Source organism: Schistocerca serialis, chromosome 4, assembly GCF_023864345.2.
Source record: "Schistocerca serialis cubense isolate TAMUIC-IGC-003099 chromosome 4, iqSchSeri2.2, whole genome shotgun sequence".
Taxonomy (NCBI): domain Eukaryota; kingdom Metazoa; phylum Arthropoda; class Insecta; order Orthoptera; family Acrididae; genus Schistocerca; species Schistocerca serialis.
In genome coordinates, this window is record NC_064641.1 from 917,153,004 (window position 1) to 917,173,834 (window position 20,831).

The 20,831-nt window shown below is 37.3% G+C and overlaps 1 protein-coding gene and 1 non-coding gene across 2 annotated transcripts in view; both read right to left on the reverse strand.

The window, feature by feature from the left end:
* The window catches only part of LOC126474841 (atrial natriuretic peptide receptor 2-like), a 192,609-nt gene that overhangs the window by 142,991 nt on the left and 28,787 nt on the right, over positions 1–20,831 (reverse strand). Inside the window, exon 3 of the mRNA XM_050102319.1 lies at positions 14,959–15,087. Coding sequence (XP_049958276.1) covers positions 14,959–15,087 — 129 coding nt within the window. The remainder of the gene's footprint in view (positions 1–14,958; positions 15,088–20,831) is intronic.
* Positions 4,954–5,026, reverse strand: Trnaa-cgc (transfer RNA alanine (anticodon CGC)). Its single transcript has one exon. It is a non-coding gene; the product is annotated as a tRNA-Ala (tRNA).

A 20,831-nucleotide genomic window follows, 5' to 3' on the forward strand; every position in this document is an offset into this window, starting at 1 on the left:
TGTATACACAGACCACAAAGCTTTGTGCTACATTCAGGAGCGCAATCTACATCACAGTAGGATTACCAGGTAGGTAGTTTTCTTACAGCAATTTCACTACTCAATCCAGTACATTAGAGGTGATCAGAATGTAGCTGCTGATGCTCTGTCTAGGTTACCAGTTGGAAGTAACTTGGTTAGTGGAAATATTCAATAGAAATGTACATTCAAGGGGTTCAAGAAGAGAAAGAAATTGCGAGAATCTGTAGACAACTGAGACGAAATCAAAATCAGGATGAGACATGGCAACTAGTTAAGGAGACCACACCGTGGTTCAGGTCGGAAAAAATTGATTTTTGGTTTTCATCATATTTCAATAGTTTTATTTAAGTGCTTTGAAAAGGGTTTTGCTGAAAATTTTTTTTTTCGAGCATTTAAAGAGCATTTTCCTACCACGTGTTTATGGGCCACACCCACTTTTCTGTCACCCACATTTCTGCATATATTTTAGATGTTTACATCCCCTACATTGCGCGTTAGGGATTTTTTTTTTCCTTGGAATGCAATGGTCAGTATTCTTTTGTTTCTGCTGTTTGTAAACAACACGCTTTCAAACACGTGGTTAGTTTTGTTCAAGTGTGATTGCGAATAGTTGTTATACTTATGTTTGCAGTGCTTGTTTATGTGTGTTTTGTTGGGTTTATTGAAGATGACGAAATGTTAAGGTGTTTTCAAGAAACAAAAATTTAGAGGAAACAAGTTTAGAAAGCTTTCTTTACCAGAGGTTATGTCGCCTGGCAATGATGTTTCTAATTGTAATTCTTGAACAAGTGCATCATCAAAGAAGCTCTCACCATTTCAAGAGAGTTACAATGAATTTATTGTAAGTGACAAGGGGTGCAGTAACATTATTATAAATCTGAGAATATTATCAGACGTAATTTCTAAATTTGTACAATGTAGACAGTGTGGTGAGTCACAGAGTGTGAAAATTTGTGAGAGTGCCAGTGTGAGAAAAGGCCTAACAATTGCTTTGGATTTAATCTGCACTAGATGCTCAGCTGTGATTTCATTTATGAGTTTTTCAAAACCAGATGCAAGTGGCCCTTATGAAATCAATACTAGAGTAGTTTATGCCTTACGATCCATTGGCAAGCCCATGGCTGCACGGAATACATTTTGTTCAGTGATGAACTTACATCAACCATCAAATAAATTTAAAAAAACTGACTGCAGAATTAGAGAAAGCTGTATGTGAGGTCAGTGAGGAAAGCATGAAGCTGGCTGCCAGGGAAGCAGTGGAAGAAAATTATGGATGTTTAGATATTGCAGTTGCACTTGATGGAAGTTAGCAGAAAAGAGGACATACTTCTCTGAATGGAGTAGTAACTGTCACGAGTGTAGACACCAGTAAAGTGTTAGATGTGGAGATAATGTCTACATATTGCAAATAATGTAAAGTCAATGAACAAAAGAACACAACTGTGTAGCTAATTTTAGAGGAAAAACTGGTGGTATGGAAGTTCATGGGGTACAACAAATATTTCATCGCTCCGTAGAAACAAGAGGTGTACGGTACACCAAACATTTGGGCAATGGTGACAGTGAGGCATACAAGAATGTGGTGAACTCTAAGCCATATGGAGATGTCATTATTAGCAAAATAGAATGTGTAGGTCATGTTCAAAAACGTTTGGAAACAAGAGTGAGAAAACTAACAGTTGATATGAGAGGAAAAAAATTAGGAGATGGAAAATTGTTGACCAGACAGGATTGGTTAACTAAAACTGAAATAGAAAACTTGCAGGTATCCTATGGGCAGACAATTAGGATAAATAAAGAAAATATGGAGGCAATGAAGAGAGATGTTTGGGCCATATTCTTCCATAAGTCCTCTACAGATGATAAGCCATGTCATGGATTGTGCCCATCAGGAAAAAAATCATGGTGCAAATACAATAGGGGTCAGGCAACTGGAGAATCTTATTCTCACCAGCATTCTCTTCCTGCTGCTGTTATTACAGCAATTAAACCTATTTTCAGAGACTTGGCTCATCCTGACCTTCTATGGAAATATCTGCATGGGCAGACACAGAACCCAAATTAATATTTGTAGGCATGCATACAATGAAACTAGGAGTTCGTGATGCTGTTATTACATTCAATTGTGGTAATATTGGAAAGTATTGGGTACTGTAAAAGCTGGGAATTAATCCGGGTGAAAATATGATCACTGGGCTGCAACATTGCAATAAAATGAGGATAGCCAATGCAGACATGTCTGCATCTAACATGGCCAATAAAGCAAGACAAACATCCAGGAAGGTGAAAAAAAGCTGAAAGATATGCTAGAGGCCAAAGAAGGGCCATAATATTCAGCAGGACAGTTTTAATTAACTTTAAGTAACAAATTTCAAAAGATTTTTCTTTAAAGTCAATTTCCCGCAAACTAAAGTTTTCAGTACATATGCCCCATTATATCGGAATCTATCATAGATAAATGAATGAAATTTTCAGAGACTCTGCATAACATAAAAAGCCACCTCTGGTACTACGTTCATTAATATTCCCCCAGTAGGAAGTTCACAAAAAAATATTTTCTGCAGAAAAATCTTAATATTTTTTGTTAATAAATTTAAAAAAGTAATTCATGAAAACTATAAAAAGGATAAAGTAGATTTTAGTACAGTTGATTCTATTAGCATCATGTAACATACAGTAAAAATATTAAGGTCCTGCATCAAATAGCTTTTTTTCAGAAATGGGTCAAATACTTGCCTAAATTAACAGGAGTTAGATAGGCAGGGTGTGGTAACTTTAAGGGCTACTTAGAAAATAAAAGATGTAATAAGGTAAAACAGTATTACCAATTGTTTACAGGAATTTTATTTAGTAAAAGTAGTCCCAATTTGGATAAGTGGAAGGTTCATGAAAACAAAACACACCAAACACACCAAACACACCAAAATGTCATGGTGCTGGAAAGCAGAACTGCTACCGTCACGGGTGAGAGGTACGCCGATATGTTACAGATTCATATCATCCCCAGCCTGGCTGATAAACACCTGCTGGAACGTATGATGTTTATGCAGGATGGCGCTCCACCCCATATTGCTAGATGCATGAAAGATCTCCTGCACACGTCGTTTGGTGATGATTGGGTGCTCAGCCGCCACTTTCGTCATGCTTGGCCTCTCAGGTCCCAAGACCTCAGACCATGCGATTATTGGCTTTGGGGTTACCTGAAGTCGCAAGTGTATTGTGATCGACCGACATCTCTAGGGATGCTGAAAGACAACATCTGACATCAATGCCTCACCATAACTCCGAACATGCTTTACAGTGCTGTTCACAACATTACTCCTCGACTACAGCTATTGTTGATGAATGATGGTGGACATATTGGGCATTTCCTGTAAATAACATCATCTTTGCTTTGTCTTACTTTGTTATGCTAATTACTGCTATTCTGATCAGATGAAGCGCCATCTGTCGGACATTTTTTGAATGTATTTTTTTGGTTCTAATAAAACCCCATGTCATTCCAATCATGTGTCTCAATTTGTACCTCTCTATCTACATTATTCCGTGATTTATTCAGTTTTCAATTGATCACCCAGTACATTATGATTTGTGCTTTTACCTATATTTGATTCTGCATATTTTTCGTTGTGCTCTTCTTTTTTTTTTTTTTTTTTCTTTTTTTTTAAATATTGGTTGTTAGTATTTGTCATATACGTTATTTGGTACTTTGATGCACAAAATTGTCATATGGTATACCGTATTTACTCGAATCTGAGCCACATTTTTTTTCCGGTTTTTGTAATCCAAAAAACCGCCTGCGGCTTAGAATCGAGTGCAAAGCAAGCGGAAGTTCTGAAAAATGTTGGTAGGTGCCGCCACAACTAACTTCTGCCATCGAATATATGCAGCGCTACACAGGCATGCTTTGTAGGCACAGAGATAAATACTGGCGACAAAACCTCTGCGTCAGTAAATAATTTTTTTTAAAAAAAAGGTGGAAAACATGCTTTTCTTTTCTCCGCCCCGAGTTTCAACCACTGAATTTTCATACATTAACCAATGAAGTAAATACAAATTCCGTATTGTTCATCTTCGAATTTAGCAGAATTTCAATGTACTACGAAAATCCGACTGGCAAGACTGTTGCTAATAGGAACCTGATGAAATGTGAATCACATGCAGTATTCTCTTCACCATAAGAATAATACGAATATAAACATTTTGCCATGTATTCATTAGTGTTTGCTGCTATCTCATTTAAATCCTGTCTGCCTAATAAACTACGAAACTAGAGTGAGAGAATGGAAAACGCGGCAGAATATACGTATCATGTCATGTTTATATTCATATTATTCTTATGCCTAATAGTGATACAGTCAGAAACAAAGCACGGCAACTGTTAGATTTTTAAATCTAAGATGACTAATTTCTGTGCAGAATTTGATGTACTAAAGAAGCGGCCGCAAACATTTTCAAACGGAGAAAAATTTTCGCCTAACTCTCATTCAGAACATGTTCTATCATATGCAGTCTATTATTTGGTTCTTGTTGATCATTATCGAAGAAAGCAGCAGTGTAAGTAACAACAAATAGCAGTCTCTTGCCTTTGTTTTGCTAATGAGATGATTCCATTTTTTTGTTTTTTTGTTTTTTGTGTGTTTTTTTTTAACTGTAAGCGGCGGTAGCGCGCACAAAAGCAAGCAATGCCGTGGGCGGCGACAGGCCGTAAACACGCACTATCAGAATGCGACTAGCAATGCATGACGCAGTACAGGAGGAGGAGGAGGAGATTAGTGTTTAACGTCCCGTCGACAACGAGGTCATTAGAGACGGAGCGCAAGCTCGGGTGAGGGAAGGATGGGGAAGGAAATCGGCCGTGCCCTTTCAAAGGAACCATCCCGGCATTTGCCTGAAGCGATTTAGGGAAATCACGGAAAACCTAAATCAGGATGGCAGGAGACGGGATTGAACCGTCGTCCTCCCGAATGCGAGTCCAGTGTGCTAACCACTGCGCCACCTCGCTCGGTAAACGCAGTACAGTAATGCATTTTCAACTTAGAGTGACGTAAACACCTAAACAAAGAAAACGGCACTTATCAGATCAAAGCAAAATAAGCAATTGAATCAAACCAGACGAAGCACGTGAGAAAGGAAGAGTACCCGTATAAATACGGACGGAGCGCCTGACGCATAGCAATGGATACCTGGTAAAACTTAACTGCTAATCTTACGTCTCAAACCAAACTACTGTAGCTGTATCGTCTTTCATTCGACCTAAATTGTGTCTCATATTACAATGGACCAACTTTGTTTCGATTTGGAGGTGCGGCCTAAAACTCTTCTCTCCCCTTGAATTTCGAGTCTCAAATTTCGGGTGCGGCTTAGATTCGGGAATTTCTTTTCCCTTTATTTAGAGTCTCATTTTTCAGGTGTGGCTTTGATTCGAGTGCGGCTTAGATTCGAGTAAATACGGTACAGACGTTCTTCTTAATCATTTATATTTTTTGCACGTGACCATCTGATTTGACATGTTTCTGTGTGCTGGAATTTGCTACAGACTCTTTGACATCACCCTTGTGCAACCACTTTTGTCGGGATATGCTTTTTACGTCAATGTCATATCAGTGATGTATACAAATATTGTCATTGTGTTTTATTTTAACTGCTTGTTCAGGATACTATTGAATACTTGCATTGCTCTTCTTATTGAATCGTGGAAGTGTCAATATATGTATTTATCTTCAGACAACCATTTGTATCAAAATGTGGTATGAAATAAGTAGATAGTGACTGAACATCATCTACAAAATCATTTTCACCATGTTTTATTACAGTATGAACATGAATGATTTTGTTTATGTGGAAGAAATTTCCATATTTGACATGAGGTGTAATCATTGTCCATTAGATATTTCTTATGAGCAAAACCTCATTGTACAGTCCAGTTCGTGCCTCATGAATCCCATTTACTAGTCTTCTGTTTCTATGCCGTGGATAAAACACTTCAGTCTTTATTTTCTGGAATGGAAAGTCATAACTTCCAGGTCAGTCCATGCAGCGCAAACATGGGCCTTGAACATTTTGTCTGGAACTGGAAGTTCCATATTATACTGACTTGCGCATTTGCATACTTATTTCTTATTGGATTTTGCGAGTTGAACTAACTGATTACGAACCTTCTTACTGGTATATGATTTTCTTCAAATATAACTTGTTTTGTGGCCTTACAGTCACTTGCTGCAATCACATTTCCTATGAGTGGATGAACTCACAGTTCTATGCACTACGTAGGTCTCACTTAACAGACTGGATGGAATTCTCCTCTGCATTTTCTATTATATACTTTAAATTAGGGTTCTATGATTTGATGTGGGATGACTCTTGAATCTGATTTGTCATTCATGGAAACAAATATACATTTTGTTTGGTATAGTACATTAGATTTTATGTTATCAACTTAAATTTTGCTTTGTCACACTGTATTTTATACACAGAATAACTTTTTTCATTGCATAGTTCACCATACTTCTGAATGGGAAGTTACACTATAATTAGAGTAATTAACAATTATAGGATATATGCATATATGAGTAAAGTAATGGTGATCTTGTGCTGATATAAATTTGAAATGAACTGAGGAAGGAGTTGGAATAAAGTAACCTGCAGTAGAGCATGGTAAAATGCAGCACTTTATACTGATGTACAGTTTACTGTATTTGATAAACTCATAGTGGTGAGAGACACAGTAGTTGTAATGACAAAGGGGTTTTTGCGAGATGCAATTGAACTTCTTTACTGATGTACATTCACATTTATTTGAGGACACTGATATAGCTATGATCATTCTGAGTACTAAATTAGAACGATGATACATTTTCTTTAATTTATTTGAAATTTGGACATCAAAATTTGTTTGATATAGCATTTATCTAATGTCTGGCATTCCGGTATTCGGTTGGGGTGGGGGTGGGGGGGTCGGGGGGGGGGGGGGGGGGGGAGGGGAGGGGAGGGTACCACACTAATATTTTTTTTTAAAGATAAGACACAATTTTTTTTACGTAATAATATATAATCAACTGAATGTAATAATAAGAAATCTCAAAGAGCATTCAACAGAGTGCATCAAAAGATCACCAAGAGAATGAAACTGAAATTTTATGCACTTGTATTTCTTTTTGTATTTCATCTTGTATATGAGAAAGTTGCCGACTAAACCTTATATACAAAATATATTTTCACGCACACTAATTGTCAAATTGTTTGTCTGATACACTAGTCATGATATATCCTCTTCACTTTAGCCAGGGATTTTGAAGAGCTTTGTTTCTCTGGGATAGTCAAACCTCTTTGGGGGGGGGGGGGGGGGGGGGAGGAGATTGTAATACCACAACTCTTTAGGACCCTATATCCTTTTACCAATTTCAGCCCCTCTCTCCTGAAGAGGGCATATGTGTAACATCAGTATGCTGCTTTGAATTTTTCTTTTCTGCTTACCTGTATTCAAATACACTGAAGATTTTCTTCTGCAGCAAATTAATAATTTACATTTATTTAAGCTATTGTCTTAACATTTTTTACATCAGGCCTCACGAATATGCAGGATGAAGGAAACATGTTGGGTTAAAAGCTGATGTACCATCATAATTTGAACATTGTACAAACTTCAGGCACATGGTAGTAATATAAAATTGCTATTGTAATTATGGAGTAATTAACAATTCAAGTTCCGATATTTATAGTCTGAAAGACAGCTATTTTTATGTTTTCAAACTAAAAAACAAACTATATCCATAATATAATCTTGATATGATAATTCTTCAGTCAGAATTAAGCATACTAATGTTTTATTTGGTGTCAGTTGATGGAATTGTAATTATGACTATACAGAAATGTAAAGTTTTACTCATACAAAATTTAATTAATTGAATCTCGGTCTTTCATTTAATGAAACTGATCCCTCTGTTCACCTGAAATGATAGGATGATTATCCTTTAAGTAAGTAAAAAGATATATGCGAATTAATGAAATATATTGTTGTAATGATGAAACATTTAATTTATTGTCTTAATAGAAACAGATTCATTTCTGTCTTTGTAGGAAATTATTCACTTTTATTTCATGTAAATTTCTATTTAATTTGGGAAGATGTGTGTAAAAGTTGTAATTGTTAAACCTAATAATTTAATATGTGGCAATGTCAGTAATTGTTTAAAATCATGTAAATAGAGGCAATTTGTACACCGCCATATCTCAGTTGGCGTTCAGTTTGACTTCAGTCATGAGACAGTGTTCAGTCAATTTTACATGTGGTTCACCATTGAACATCTAGTGTGCAAAATAAAACTCGTTGTGAACATGAATTCCTGAAGCTTATTTCTACCTTTGCATGATTCATGAGTGGCAATGCAGTAACATCAAGATGAACCTATGGCACCATTAAGAAGCAGCACTCCAGTTTACACAAGATATGTATTACTTATTTAGTGGAGGATATCTGTAGTATGATGCGGTACATTATTATCTTCTTGTGTTAAGCAGTGATACACATCCCTAAGTTCATCACAGAAAATCATTTATCACCACGTTATATTACAATTCTTATGTGAAAGCTTACTGTGGGCTGTAGTTACATGCCTTCAGATTATATAAGGGATAATAAAAATCAGCATACAGTAACCTTTGAGATGTCATCCAGTTGAAGTCCACATAATCCCGAGATTAGGTACCCTATTATCCTATGTAACTTTCTGGTAAGTTGTCACAACTTTGGAAATTAGTTTGATTCTAAATGAGCACTCTTCTGTTTCATACATAACAATGAGTAACAGGGCAACAATCAATGTTCACTTCTCTTGACATAATACTGTAACAATAAATCTTAACATAATTTTCTAAGTCTGATTTTATTTTGCCATTGGACTGCTCTGACCGTTATCTACCCCATGTATCTTTTTACTGATTCTGTTTCCACATAAATTTTATGTTAATGAACTTTGCGTGCTCACAACATAATGTTAGCACAACACAGCACTTTATCATATCCTCAGTATAAAAACTAATTATTCATTTTACTACAACCAGGCATGGTGTAGTCCACAATGAGATACAGAATGGATGAAGGGTGATGAAACATAATAACAATTCTAGGTCAAATATAGGTTGATGTTTTTAAAAATACAATCACTTGGAAGAAAAAAATAATTGACTGCACTAAGCCATAGTCCTCAAAATGCCTGAATGATTGTCATGACCTGATTCATGTGTGAATGATATTTACAACTGAGTAATCTGTTATTTCCAAGGATGGTCTCACAAATGATATGAAAATCTTCAAAATGAAATGTTATCCTGAATAAACCCGAATCGCAAAATAGTTCCTTCTGCTTTTATGTGTGTCCATGGGCATAACCTATAATCTTGCCTCCTGAAGCTTAGTATTGCCAGCCATTCTTGAGCACTGCTCCAGTATTTTGGCTCCCCACCATGTCCAATTAAAGGAAGACATCAAAGCAGTTCTGAAGTTTGTTGCCAGATTTGTCAACACTTGAGTGTTATGGAGATGCTCATGAATTCAAACAGGGATCCCTGGAGGAAAGACAACTTTCTTTTCATGAAACATTATTCAGAAAATTTAGACAATTAGCATTTGCAACTGATGGCAAAATGATTTTCTGCCACCAACATAAATTTCATGTAAGGATCATAAAGACAAAATAAGAGAAATTAGGGCTCATATGGAGGAATATAAACTTTCATTTTTCCCTGACTCTATTTGTGACAGGAACAGGAAAGGGAATAACTAATAATGGTACAAGGTACTCTCCATCATGCACCATCTGACAAATTGTAGAGTTCTGTATAGATGTAGAAGTTAGATATAGTGGGATTTAGTGTAGTATTTTGGCATGAGGAAATGGATTTTTGGTCAGGTGAATACAGAGTTATCAACACAATAACAAGTAGATGTAATGCAGGATTAGGTCTAATAATTACAAGAAAATAAGAATTTGGGCAAAATATTAAAGAATATCACAGTGAACTCATTATCATAGTCAATATGAACACAAACCCATGAACTCTAGCAGAAGTACAACTCTTTATGTCTATAAGCTCATATGCAGTCTCTCACAACAAGCAGAAAGGTAGGAAATGCTACCCATATAAGTTAAAACAACCAGAGATTGTGAGAGTTTCAATGGAAGTGTTAGGCAATGATAAACAGACATATATAAAAGCAGTACAATAGAAGGTGAATGGACAGCTTTGAGAGATGAAATTGTGAAAAAGAAGAGGAATAACTAGGCGAAAAGAAAAGATCCTGTTGGAATCCTTGGATAACACAAGATATTAAATGAACAGATGAAGGGAGAAAATATAAAAATGAAACAGGCAGACTGAAATACAAACATCTAAAAATTAGTGACAAAAAGTGCACAATTACAGAGTTGGAATGGAAAGATGGAAAATGCAAAGCTGTGAAGTCATGCATGACTATAGAAAATGTAGGTGTTACATACAGGAAAATTATAGCAGCCTTTGGAGAACAGAAGCAGCTGTATGAAAACACCTAGTAAGCCAACACTACACAGAAGAGAGAAGGGTGAAAAGTGGAAAGAATGTATAGAAGGAAAGAAACTTTATGATGGTATTACATGAATGGAAGAGGAAGAGGAAACAAATGAAGATGACATGGGAAATACAATACTGTGGAAATTTTACTGAGGACCAAAATTCCCAAGTTAAAATAAGCAAAATCAACCACAAAAAAACTGTTACACCAGGTATTTAGGATGTATGACACAAAGCAAAATACCCTCAAATTTCAGAATAATCGAATAAGGCCACTATCAAAGCAGGCAGAAGATAGCTGATTGCACTATCCTTCCCAACCCTTCCACCTTAGTATTCAGCTGCCTTCCTACACCTGATTGAAACCCCTTGCCTCATGATGTACATTCTCGCACCACCACTTACCCCAGTCTCATCACAAGTGTCTCCTAATGCATCAAAGGTAGGGCTACCTATGAAAGTACTCATGCGACCTACAAACTAAGCAGCAACCAGTGTGCTGCCCTCTATGTGGGAATGATGACTAACAAGTTGAGTGTCCACCAACAAACTGTGGCCAAAGGACACCTGGACTACCCAGTTGCTGAAAATACTGCCGAATATAACATATTTCACTTCAATGACTGCTTCCCAGTCTGTGCCATGTAGATCCTTCCTAACACTACTAGCTTTTCTCTGGACTGCACCAAGCAGCCCCACCCTGTCCCCACTATGTCCCTGTATGCTCCACCAAGCAGCACAACACTGTTCCCTACACTACCCTGCTATCCTCCCTCCCCTCCCCTGGCTCAGGACTCCTCCTTATCCTCAACACCAGACTGCTGCTTATATTAGACACAGTCACAACTCAGTCCAGCCACAGGAGCCAGACACAGTGCTCATGGGCATTACTTGTGCTTGTGTGAATGTGTTTGTGTTCTATACCACAGAAGAAGGCCTTTTGGCTGAAAGCTCAAATAAATAGCAGTTTTGGTGAGTAGCAAATCTATGCTTTTCATGATATTGTCATTAACATAAACTTTTGGTATTTAAAGGCTCTAACATACATCTTTTATTTTGCAATACTTCTGTGTGTGTATGTGTGTGTGTGTGTGTGTGTGTGTGTGTGTGTGTGTGTGTGTGTGTGTGTGTGTGTGTGTGTGTGACATTCAACTGACATTATGGCAGGAGAAAGGTGTCAAATGTTTTCACAATAATAAATCCATAAACAAGAAAAGGTATATATATGCAGATGTCTTAGGGTCAAAGGGAATGCCTGGATAAAGAGGACATAAACTATGCTCAGAGCCAAGATTCAGCTTCCATAGTACATCTACAAATATACTGATAAGTTGGAAGTGGAGCTAAACGTGAATGAAACTGGCCGGAACCTCAAATTTATAGCAGTGAGATCTTTGGGGAAGATTTAAAAGTATACTTAAAAGATATGCAAATGGGAAATGCAGGTGATGTATTTGTTGCAGTAGACAAGAAACTCAAATCCACAGAGATAGAAATTGAAGCTACCTGTGAGATTGTTTGGGCAAGACTCAGTATGAGGGGTGAGCATAAAATGTTAATTGGATCCTTCTATTGCTCACCAGACTCATCCCCTGATGTGACCAAGAACTTTAGAGAAAACCTCAGTTCACTTGTACATTAGTTCTCCAAACATACTGTATTCATTGGCAGAGACTTTAATAACCTAACAATTAAATAGGCAAATTATAGTTTTGTTAGTGGTGGATGTGCTAAGAAATCCTGTGAAGCAGTACTAAATGCCTTCTCTGAAAAATACCTAGAACAGATAGATAGTAACATCCCTCAAGATGGAAACATACTGGATCTAACAACAAAAAATAGACCTGACTTTGAGGATGTCCGCATTGAAACTGGTATTAGTGACCATGGCACATTTGTGGCAACAATGACTATCAAAGGACAAGTAAACCAAGCATAAAGATATAAATGTTCAGTAAACTAGATAAAAAATCAGTAGTCATATCTCACTGAGCAACTTGAAACTTTCAGCATAAGGCAGGAGCATATAGAGGGGCTATGTTTCAGTTTAAAAGAATAGTTGACCATGTACTGGACAGATATGTACACAGAAGAACAATTCATAATGGGAAAGAACATCCACGGTCCACAGTTCACCGTAAAGAAATTTCTGAAAAAACAGAGATTACTGCATAATAAGTGTAAAACAAAATGTAGGGCTATAAATAGAGATATGCTGAATGAAACCTGTTTGCCTGTCAAGAGGGCAATGCATGATACAGTCAATGACTACTATAGCAGAATACTGTCAAATGATCTTTCATAGAAACCAAAGAAATTCTGGTCATATGTAAAATCTGTTAGTGGCACCAAAGTTAGTGTCCAGTCCCTAGCGAATGAGATAGAAACCGAAATTGAGGGTAGCAAAGCAAAAGACGAACTGCTTAACTCCATTTTCAAATGCTCCTTAACACAATAAAGCCCAGGAAGATTGCCCCAGTTTAATCCTCGTACCACTGAAAAGATGAATGAAATAAGTATCAGTGTCAGTTGTGTTTTGAAAAGATGAGTGAAATAAGTATTAGTGTCAGTTGTGTTAGGAACAGCTGAAATTTTTAAAACTGAATGAAACATCAGGGCCCAATGGAATCCCTGTCAGATTCTGTACTGCATTTGCAGCTGAGTTAGCCTCTCTTCTAACTGTAATCTGTGATAGATCCCTTGAACAAAAAACTGTGCCCATTTCTTGGAAAAAAAAAAGCACGTTAAACCCATCTACAAGAAGGGCAGCAGAAGTCATCCATAAAACTACTGTCCAATATCCTTGACATCAATTTGTTGTAGAATCTTTAGAACATATTCTGAGTGCAAACGTAATGAGGTTTTGGTGAGCATGTGTGTGTATATGTGGGGGGGGGGGGGGGGGGGGCAGGTTTGAGGGGGTAAAAAAATTGAATTGAAAGAGACTAAAAAGGATACAATGGAGAGCAATATGTATGTCACTAATAAATCACAATAACATGGAAAAGATAAATACCATAGTTGACAAAGAATGATAATGCATAACTTACTTAGAAACAGGAGAAAAGAAATCTCTGAAATAAAAACTATGGGCAAACAAGCAACCATAAACTGGATGGTAGAAGACTAGAATGTGTTCGGGACCTATCTATCATATCTTGAGCTAAAGAGGCAATGGTGCAAGTGGAAGAAATTTCAGATGACCTGAAGGATGAAACAAGTATCCATGTTTCTACAGATTTTTACAACAGTACACTCAGTATTGGGGTATTCAGGGTATTGGCAGTGAGGATTCTGTCTGCAGACAGTCCTTGTGACTTTAGTCTGATGTGGGTATTTTAATAAAAAACAGTGGACAAAATTTCTGGGACAGTTGGTACATCACATTAAGCTCTCATAGGTTTACGCACTTTTAAGAACAGTAGGACTTGCTTATATGGTACTGGCATGGTACCTGGGACAGTAGCCATACGTATTATCCACGAAATAAGATGGCATAACTAAGGGTTTTCAAAGCACTTAAATAACATAGTCCACAATTTCACTGGGCTGTACATGCTCAGTCTGCAGAATGAGGGAAAGATTTGAGGCACTGTTAATATAATTTGTGACATTGCTTCATTAAATTATATCCCAGTCAGAGAAGCAGGCTATTAAAATTGTAATACATGGTGAATTGTGTGATAAGAGAATACTTATAATGGAGATGTACTAATCTGCCAGCACTGAGTTACAATGCAATTTCAGGATTCAGAAGAATGTACAATCTTGCAGTTATACTTAATGAGAGAAACTGCATCACAACTAATCCATTTGTCATGAAACTCATTGCAGGAAGGGAGAAAACATTTAGTGTGTAAGATGTGAAAACTATTGTGATGAAGTCATTCCTGTTTGTCGTGCAGTCAAAATATTAACTCAAAGAAAACTGATGTGGAATTGAAAGACAGGGCATGTTGTTTACCAGAGATTTAAGAATGATAGGCTATTTCCATTGCTGTTAAATAGAACAAGAAGAAGAAGGAAGGAAAGAAAATGGAATACATAGCTCAGAAGAGAACAAAGCAAATGAAGTTCTTAAAGGTAGTGGATAGAGGCAGTGTACATTTTACGTCTAACTTTTGTGAACTTCATATCACTTTCTGTAACTCTTTTGCTTGTATCTCTTAATGAACGGACTCCTGGACCGAACTACTCCTTTTTCTGCTAGTCGAGTCATGAGCTTCAAATATCCTGTGAACATGACCTATAAATCAGTAGATTTGAGTGCAGTTGAGTACTTTTATGAAGACTAATACTTGTAGAATGTTGTAGTAAGTCACAGATATTACTTGTTACTAATGTTTCTAGTTTCCATATAACTGATAAATTAATATTTCACATTACCTTATCACTATTCGAAGCCTCTCTTGATACTGTCGGAGTTCAGCTAAGACATAGTTCATCATCATGTGGTACTGCTCTGCCAAAGAAAAGTCAGGAGGACGTTTCATGTTTCGGTAGATTTTCTCTTGCCTGGAACATAAAAATGAACAATTGAGAAGAATGTAGCAGCAATGTACCATACATTACATATATATCAAGGTGACAAAAGTCATGGGATAGTGATATGCACATGCACAGAGGGCAGCAGTATCATGTACACAAGGTATATAAAAGAGCTGTGCATTGGCGAAGCCATCATCTATATTCAGGTGATTAATGTGAAAAGGCTTACAACATGATTATAGTCACATCAAAGGAATTAACTGACTTTGAAAGTGCAATGATAGTTGGAGCTAGATGCCGGGGCTATCTCGAAAGTCATTAGGGAATTCTACACTCTGCCACCCACAGCATCAAGAGTGTGCCGGGAATACCACACTTCAGGCATTACCTCTCTCCACGGATAATACAGTGGCCAACGTCCTTAACTTAATGACAAAGAGCAGTGGCGTTTGTGTAGAGCTGTCAGAAATAACACACAAGCAACACTGTGTGAAATAACTGCAGAAATAAATGTGAGACATGGAACAAATGTATTTGTTAGGACAGTGCAGCAAAATTTGGTGCTAATGGGTAATGGCAGTAGACAACTAACATGAGTGCCTTTGTTAACACCACAACATTATATGCAGCATTTCTCCTGTGCTTGTGACCACACTGGCTGGACTGTAGATGCCTCGAAAACCAAGGTCTGGTCATAGAAGTCCAAATTTCAATTGGTAAAAGGTGACAGTAGGGTTTGAGTGTGGTGCAGACCCCATGAAACCATAGACCGAAGTTGTCAACAACAAGCTGGTGGTGGCTCCATAATCTTATGGGCCGTATTTACATGGAACGGACTGGATGCTCTGGATGTTCGGCTGCTTAGAGACCATTTGCAGCCATTCATGGAGGTCATGTTCATATACAAGGTTGCAATTTTTATGGGTGACAATGTGCCATGTCACTGGGCCTCAGCAGTTTGCAACTGGTTTGAAGAACATTCTGGTCAACGAGAGTGAATAGTTGGCCACCCAGATTACCTGACATGAAGTCCATCACACATGCATGGGACACAATTGAGAGGTCAGTTTGTGCACAAAACCCTGCACTGGCAACACATTTGCAATTATGGATGGCTGTAGAGGCAGCATGGTGAGTATTTGTGCCAGGAACTTCCTGCAACTTGTTGAATCCATGCCATGACGAGTTCTGTGCTATGCCAGGTGAAAGGAGATGTGACGAGATATTAGGAGATATCTCATGACTTTCATCACCTCAGTATAAACATCTGCATTTGTGTAATCATAACACCAGAAATATACATTAATACCAAAGCAGGTATAAGCCTTGAGGCATCTATGAATCTTATAATAATAAGGTACTGATCACAAATCTAAGAAAAAAGAACTTCTCATCTATATTTCATTTTCCTGGCATTAATTAATCTTATTTATTGTTTTCAAAACATTTCTATTAATTGTGTTAAACATTTCCTTGATGGTGTCCTTAGGCAACATAAACAAAGTGCCATTAGTAACATGGAAGGTAAACATTTTACACCAGGGAAGAGAAGGAACCTGTTTTAAAGTGACTTTGATGGAATGTCTTACTAATAAGTGTATTTATAACGTTACAGATTTCCTCTCAGAAGAATAGATTATCCTCATTTGCACTGTATTATGTATAAGTAATTGAAATGTAGTATGTTTTGCAACTGATCCTAGAGAGTTATGACATGAATTGTAACTTGTGTCCACAATGCAAAACAAATTTTGTATTTGTCTATGGATAATGCGTAAATAAATCATACTGAAGTTAAGAATATAAGAGTTTTCATAGCTGTGTGTTCTGCCTATGTGTGGAATTTTCTCCAGGATCTTCCATTCGGGATAAATTTATCTATGCAGTGCTCCAAAATACCAGTGTCTGAACCCAGAAAATGACTGCTATTATGATATTATGCATAGAACAAAAAATAAAAAGTGTCATAGTATGAAAAACTTTTCAAACATAATGGGAGTGATGTGATACTTGGTACTGAAAGAGGAATGTAACTATCAGTGATGGAAGTGAGACCCTAGGGGCGAATAATAGTGTGTACTAAAAATTGGATTAATTGTATAAAAAAGGAAATTCATTTGAGAAAATTAATTAATTATGAGACACAACTGCTCACTAGAATTTACTTACAGGAGCTGACATATGTAGTATTACTGACAGACAGATGTATAAAAAAAAAAGTGACAACTATCTTAGCTTTTGGAACTGTTAGTTGTTTCCTGGGACAAGGGAGAGATAGGCTGGAGAAAGCTAAAAAGGAAGAGCAGGTTAATTAGAACCCAGAGTCCTGGAGTCTGACAACACATTATTTATTGATTGGCTTTGTAAAGGCCTTTGACAGGTGCATAAGACACATATGTGTGTTTTTTAATGAGCGAGGGTATAATACCGACATATCTCATTAATGCAATAAAATCTCTGTATAAAAGCAATTAAAAAGTATAAGAACAAACAAAACCAGTAACATCACTGCTAAATTATTTCAAGGAGTTAGACAAGAATGACCGCTATCACAAAGACTATTCCATATATAAACAGACTGAGTCTGTACAGATACATCCACGAACAGTGTATCCTGCCGTGGTAGGGTGGCTTGCATTCCCTAACAATATAGACAGCAATACTGCAGCTGCAACCACATAGTATCAGTATCCGTTAAGAGGCCAAACTAACATAAGGCAGCAAGCTGCTCAGTAGTTGCAGGTGCAAAAGACTGAATGATTTTCTGACCTGGCCTTTAGCTAAAATGGTGTTGATATGTTGGTTCTGTGAGAGGCTGAAAGCAAAAGGAACTGCAGTTATTATATTTTCCTGAGGACATGGAGCTCTATTGTATGATTTAATGATGACGGCAGCCACTTGGGTATAATATTTGAGATGTGAAACAGTGACCCATTTGGATCTCTGGTGGGTTTTCTCAGGAGGATGTTTCTATTGGAAAAATCAAATTTGATATTCTGCGGGCTGGAGAGTGGAATGTTAGTTCCCTTAATCATGTAGGTATGTTAAAGATTGTAAATGGAGAAACAGATTGACAATCCAGCAGGAAATACTGAAGTTAGTGTCAGATGGACCAAGACTTCTGGCCAGGGTAGCATAGTGTTACCAACACAAAATCAAATATGCCTCATGCAGGAGGAAGTCTAATATTCAATAAAGTGAGCTACAATGGACAGCATAGTGAATGCATTAGCATTGAACATACACACAAAGCCAACATCCACCACAGTAGTACATGTTTATATGCCTAGTAGCTCCACAGATGATGAACAGATTAAAAGAATGTTTGATGAGATAAATGAAATTATTCAGGCGATTAAGGGAAAATGTCAATGGGGACCACAGTTTGACAGTAGAGAATGGAAGAGAAAGAAAAACAGTACAAAAGCTTGAACCAGAAAGGGGGAGGGGGAAGCCCTTTAGTAGAATTTTGCACAGAGCACAATTTAATCATCGTTAAAATTTGGTTTAAGAATCATGAAAATTTATGGACTACGTGTAAGAGACCTGGAGGCAAAAGAAGGTTTCAGACAGATTATATAATGGTAAGGTAGAGATTTCAACCCCAAATTTTAAACTGTAAGCGTTTCCACCAGGGAAATGTAGAGCCTGGCCATAATTTATGGGTTATAAACTGTTGATTAAGGATGAATAATTAGGCAATGACTGGCTGAAACAGGGCAAATGAATACAAGATAAGATGGATGGGTAGCTTTGAGAAGAATAACAGTCAAGGCAACAGAAGAACAATTAAGTCAAAAAGACATGGCTCAGTTTAAATTCTTGAATACCTCATAGGATACTGAATTCACTGATAAAATAAGAAAATTTAAAAATATCTTCAAGTGATGCAGATAGGAGAGAATACAACCATGTAAAAACCGAAATTGAAAGGAGGTGCAAAATGGCAAAGGAAGAATGACTAGATAAAAATATGAAGCTGTAGTTGGGAGAAGGAAAAAATGTATAAAATGGATTAAACCTGAAGACAACTTCATGGAAAAGGGAGAGGAAGTGGATGAATATGAGGTGAGAGATATGAAACTGTAAGAAGATCACTGACAGACCTAAGCAAAAGCAAGACACATGGAGTGGATGAACTTTCCCTAATAATTGTAGAGATTCTTTGGATAACATACAAGCGGAGATTACATTAGATACACCTTTTGTTCCTTAGACTCACAGTGAGGTGTCCCTCAAGAATGCAGAATATATAAAACAAGAATACATAATATGTGGTGTCACCGCCAGACACCACACTTGCTAGGTGGTAGCTTTAAATCGGCCGCGGTCCATTAGTACATATCGGACCCGCGTGTCGCCACTGTCAGGGATCGCAGACTGAGCGCCACCACAAGGCAGGTCTCGAGATACGGACTAGCACTTGCCCCAGTTGTACGGATGACTTTGCTAGCGACTTCATGGACGAAACATTGCTCATTAGCCGAGCCGATAGTTAGAATAGCCATCAGCTGAGTCAATGGCTACGACCTAGCCAGGCGCCATTAGTAACATTGCATGTATCTAAAGAGTCTCACTTGTATTGCCACAATCTCCAGATGTACCAAAAGGATGGATTAAAGTTAAGTATTCCAGAAGCTACGTACTTTTCTTTATAGCATCCAGCTTTAGCTTAGCGCGTGCCTTTCGGCTTCCTCTCATTGTGTCTAGGCTGTCTTGTCTAGACACAACATAATACATATAGGAGGTGCTTCCAAAGATACTAACAGAAGTAGTCCTGTTAGGTGTGTTATAAGTACACAAAAATTGAAACACATTTACATTTAAGAGGTAATAATAAACTTGTCACAAATACATATAAATTTATATAAACTGAATAAAATAGAGAGAAACATTCCACATGGGAAAAATATATTAAAACAAAGATTCCATGACTTACCAAATGGGAAAGTGCTGGTAGATAGACACAACAAAAAAACACACAAACACACAGACAAAATTTCAAGCATTTGCAACCAACGGTTGCTTCGTCAGGAAAGAGGGAAGGAGAGGGAAAGACTAAAGGATGTGGGTTTTAAGGGAGAGGGTAAGGAGTCATTCCAATCCTGGGAGCGGAAAGACTTACCTTAGGGGGAAAAAAGGAGAGGTATACACTCGCACGCGCGCACACACACACACACACACACACACACACACACACACACACACACACACACACACACACACACACACACATATCCATCCACACATATACAGACACAAGCAGACGTATTTAAAGGCAAAGAGTTTGGGAACTAAAACTCAGGAAGAAGAAATAAAAATTTGATGTTTGCCAATGACACTGTAATTCTTTCAGAGGCAGCAGTGGACTAGGAAGAACACCTGAATGGAATGCATAGAGTATTGAAATGAGATTATAAGATGAATCTCAACAAGAGTAAACCAAGAATGATGGGGTGTAGTTGAATTAAATCACGCACAACTGAAAGAATTAGTTTAGCAAATTTGACGTTAAAAGTATTAAAAGCAGATTAATTATGCTACATGGGCAGCAAAATAACTGATGACCATGAAAGTAGGTAGGATGCAAAACACAGACTGAGAATAGCAAGAAAAACATTTCTGAAAAAGAGAATTTGTGAATATCCAACATAAATTTAAGAGTTAGGAAATATTTTCTTATGGTATTTGTACAGAGTGTAGCCTTTAATGGAAGTGAGTAATAGGCAGCAATCAGTTCAGAAAAGAAGAGAATAAAAGCTTTCGAAATG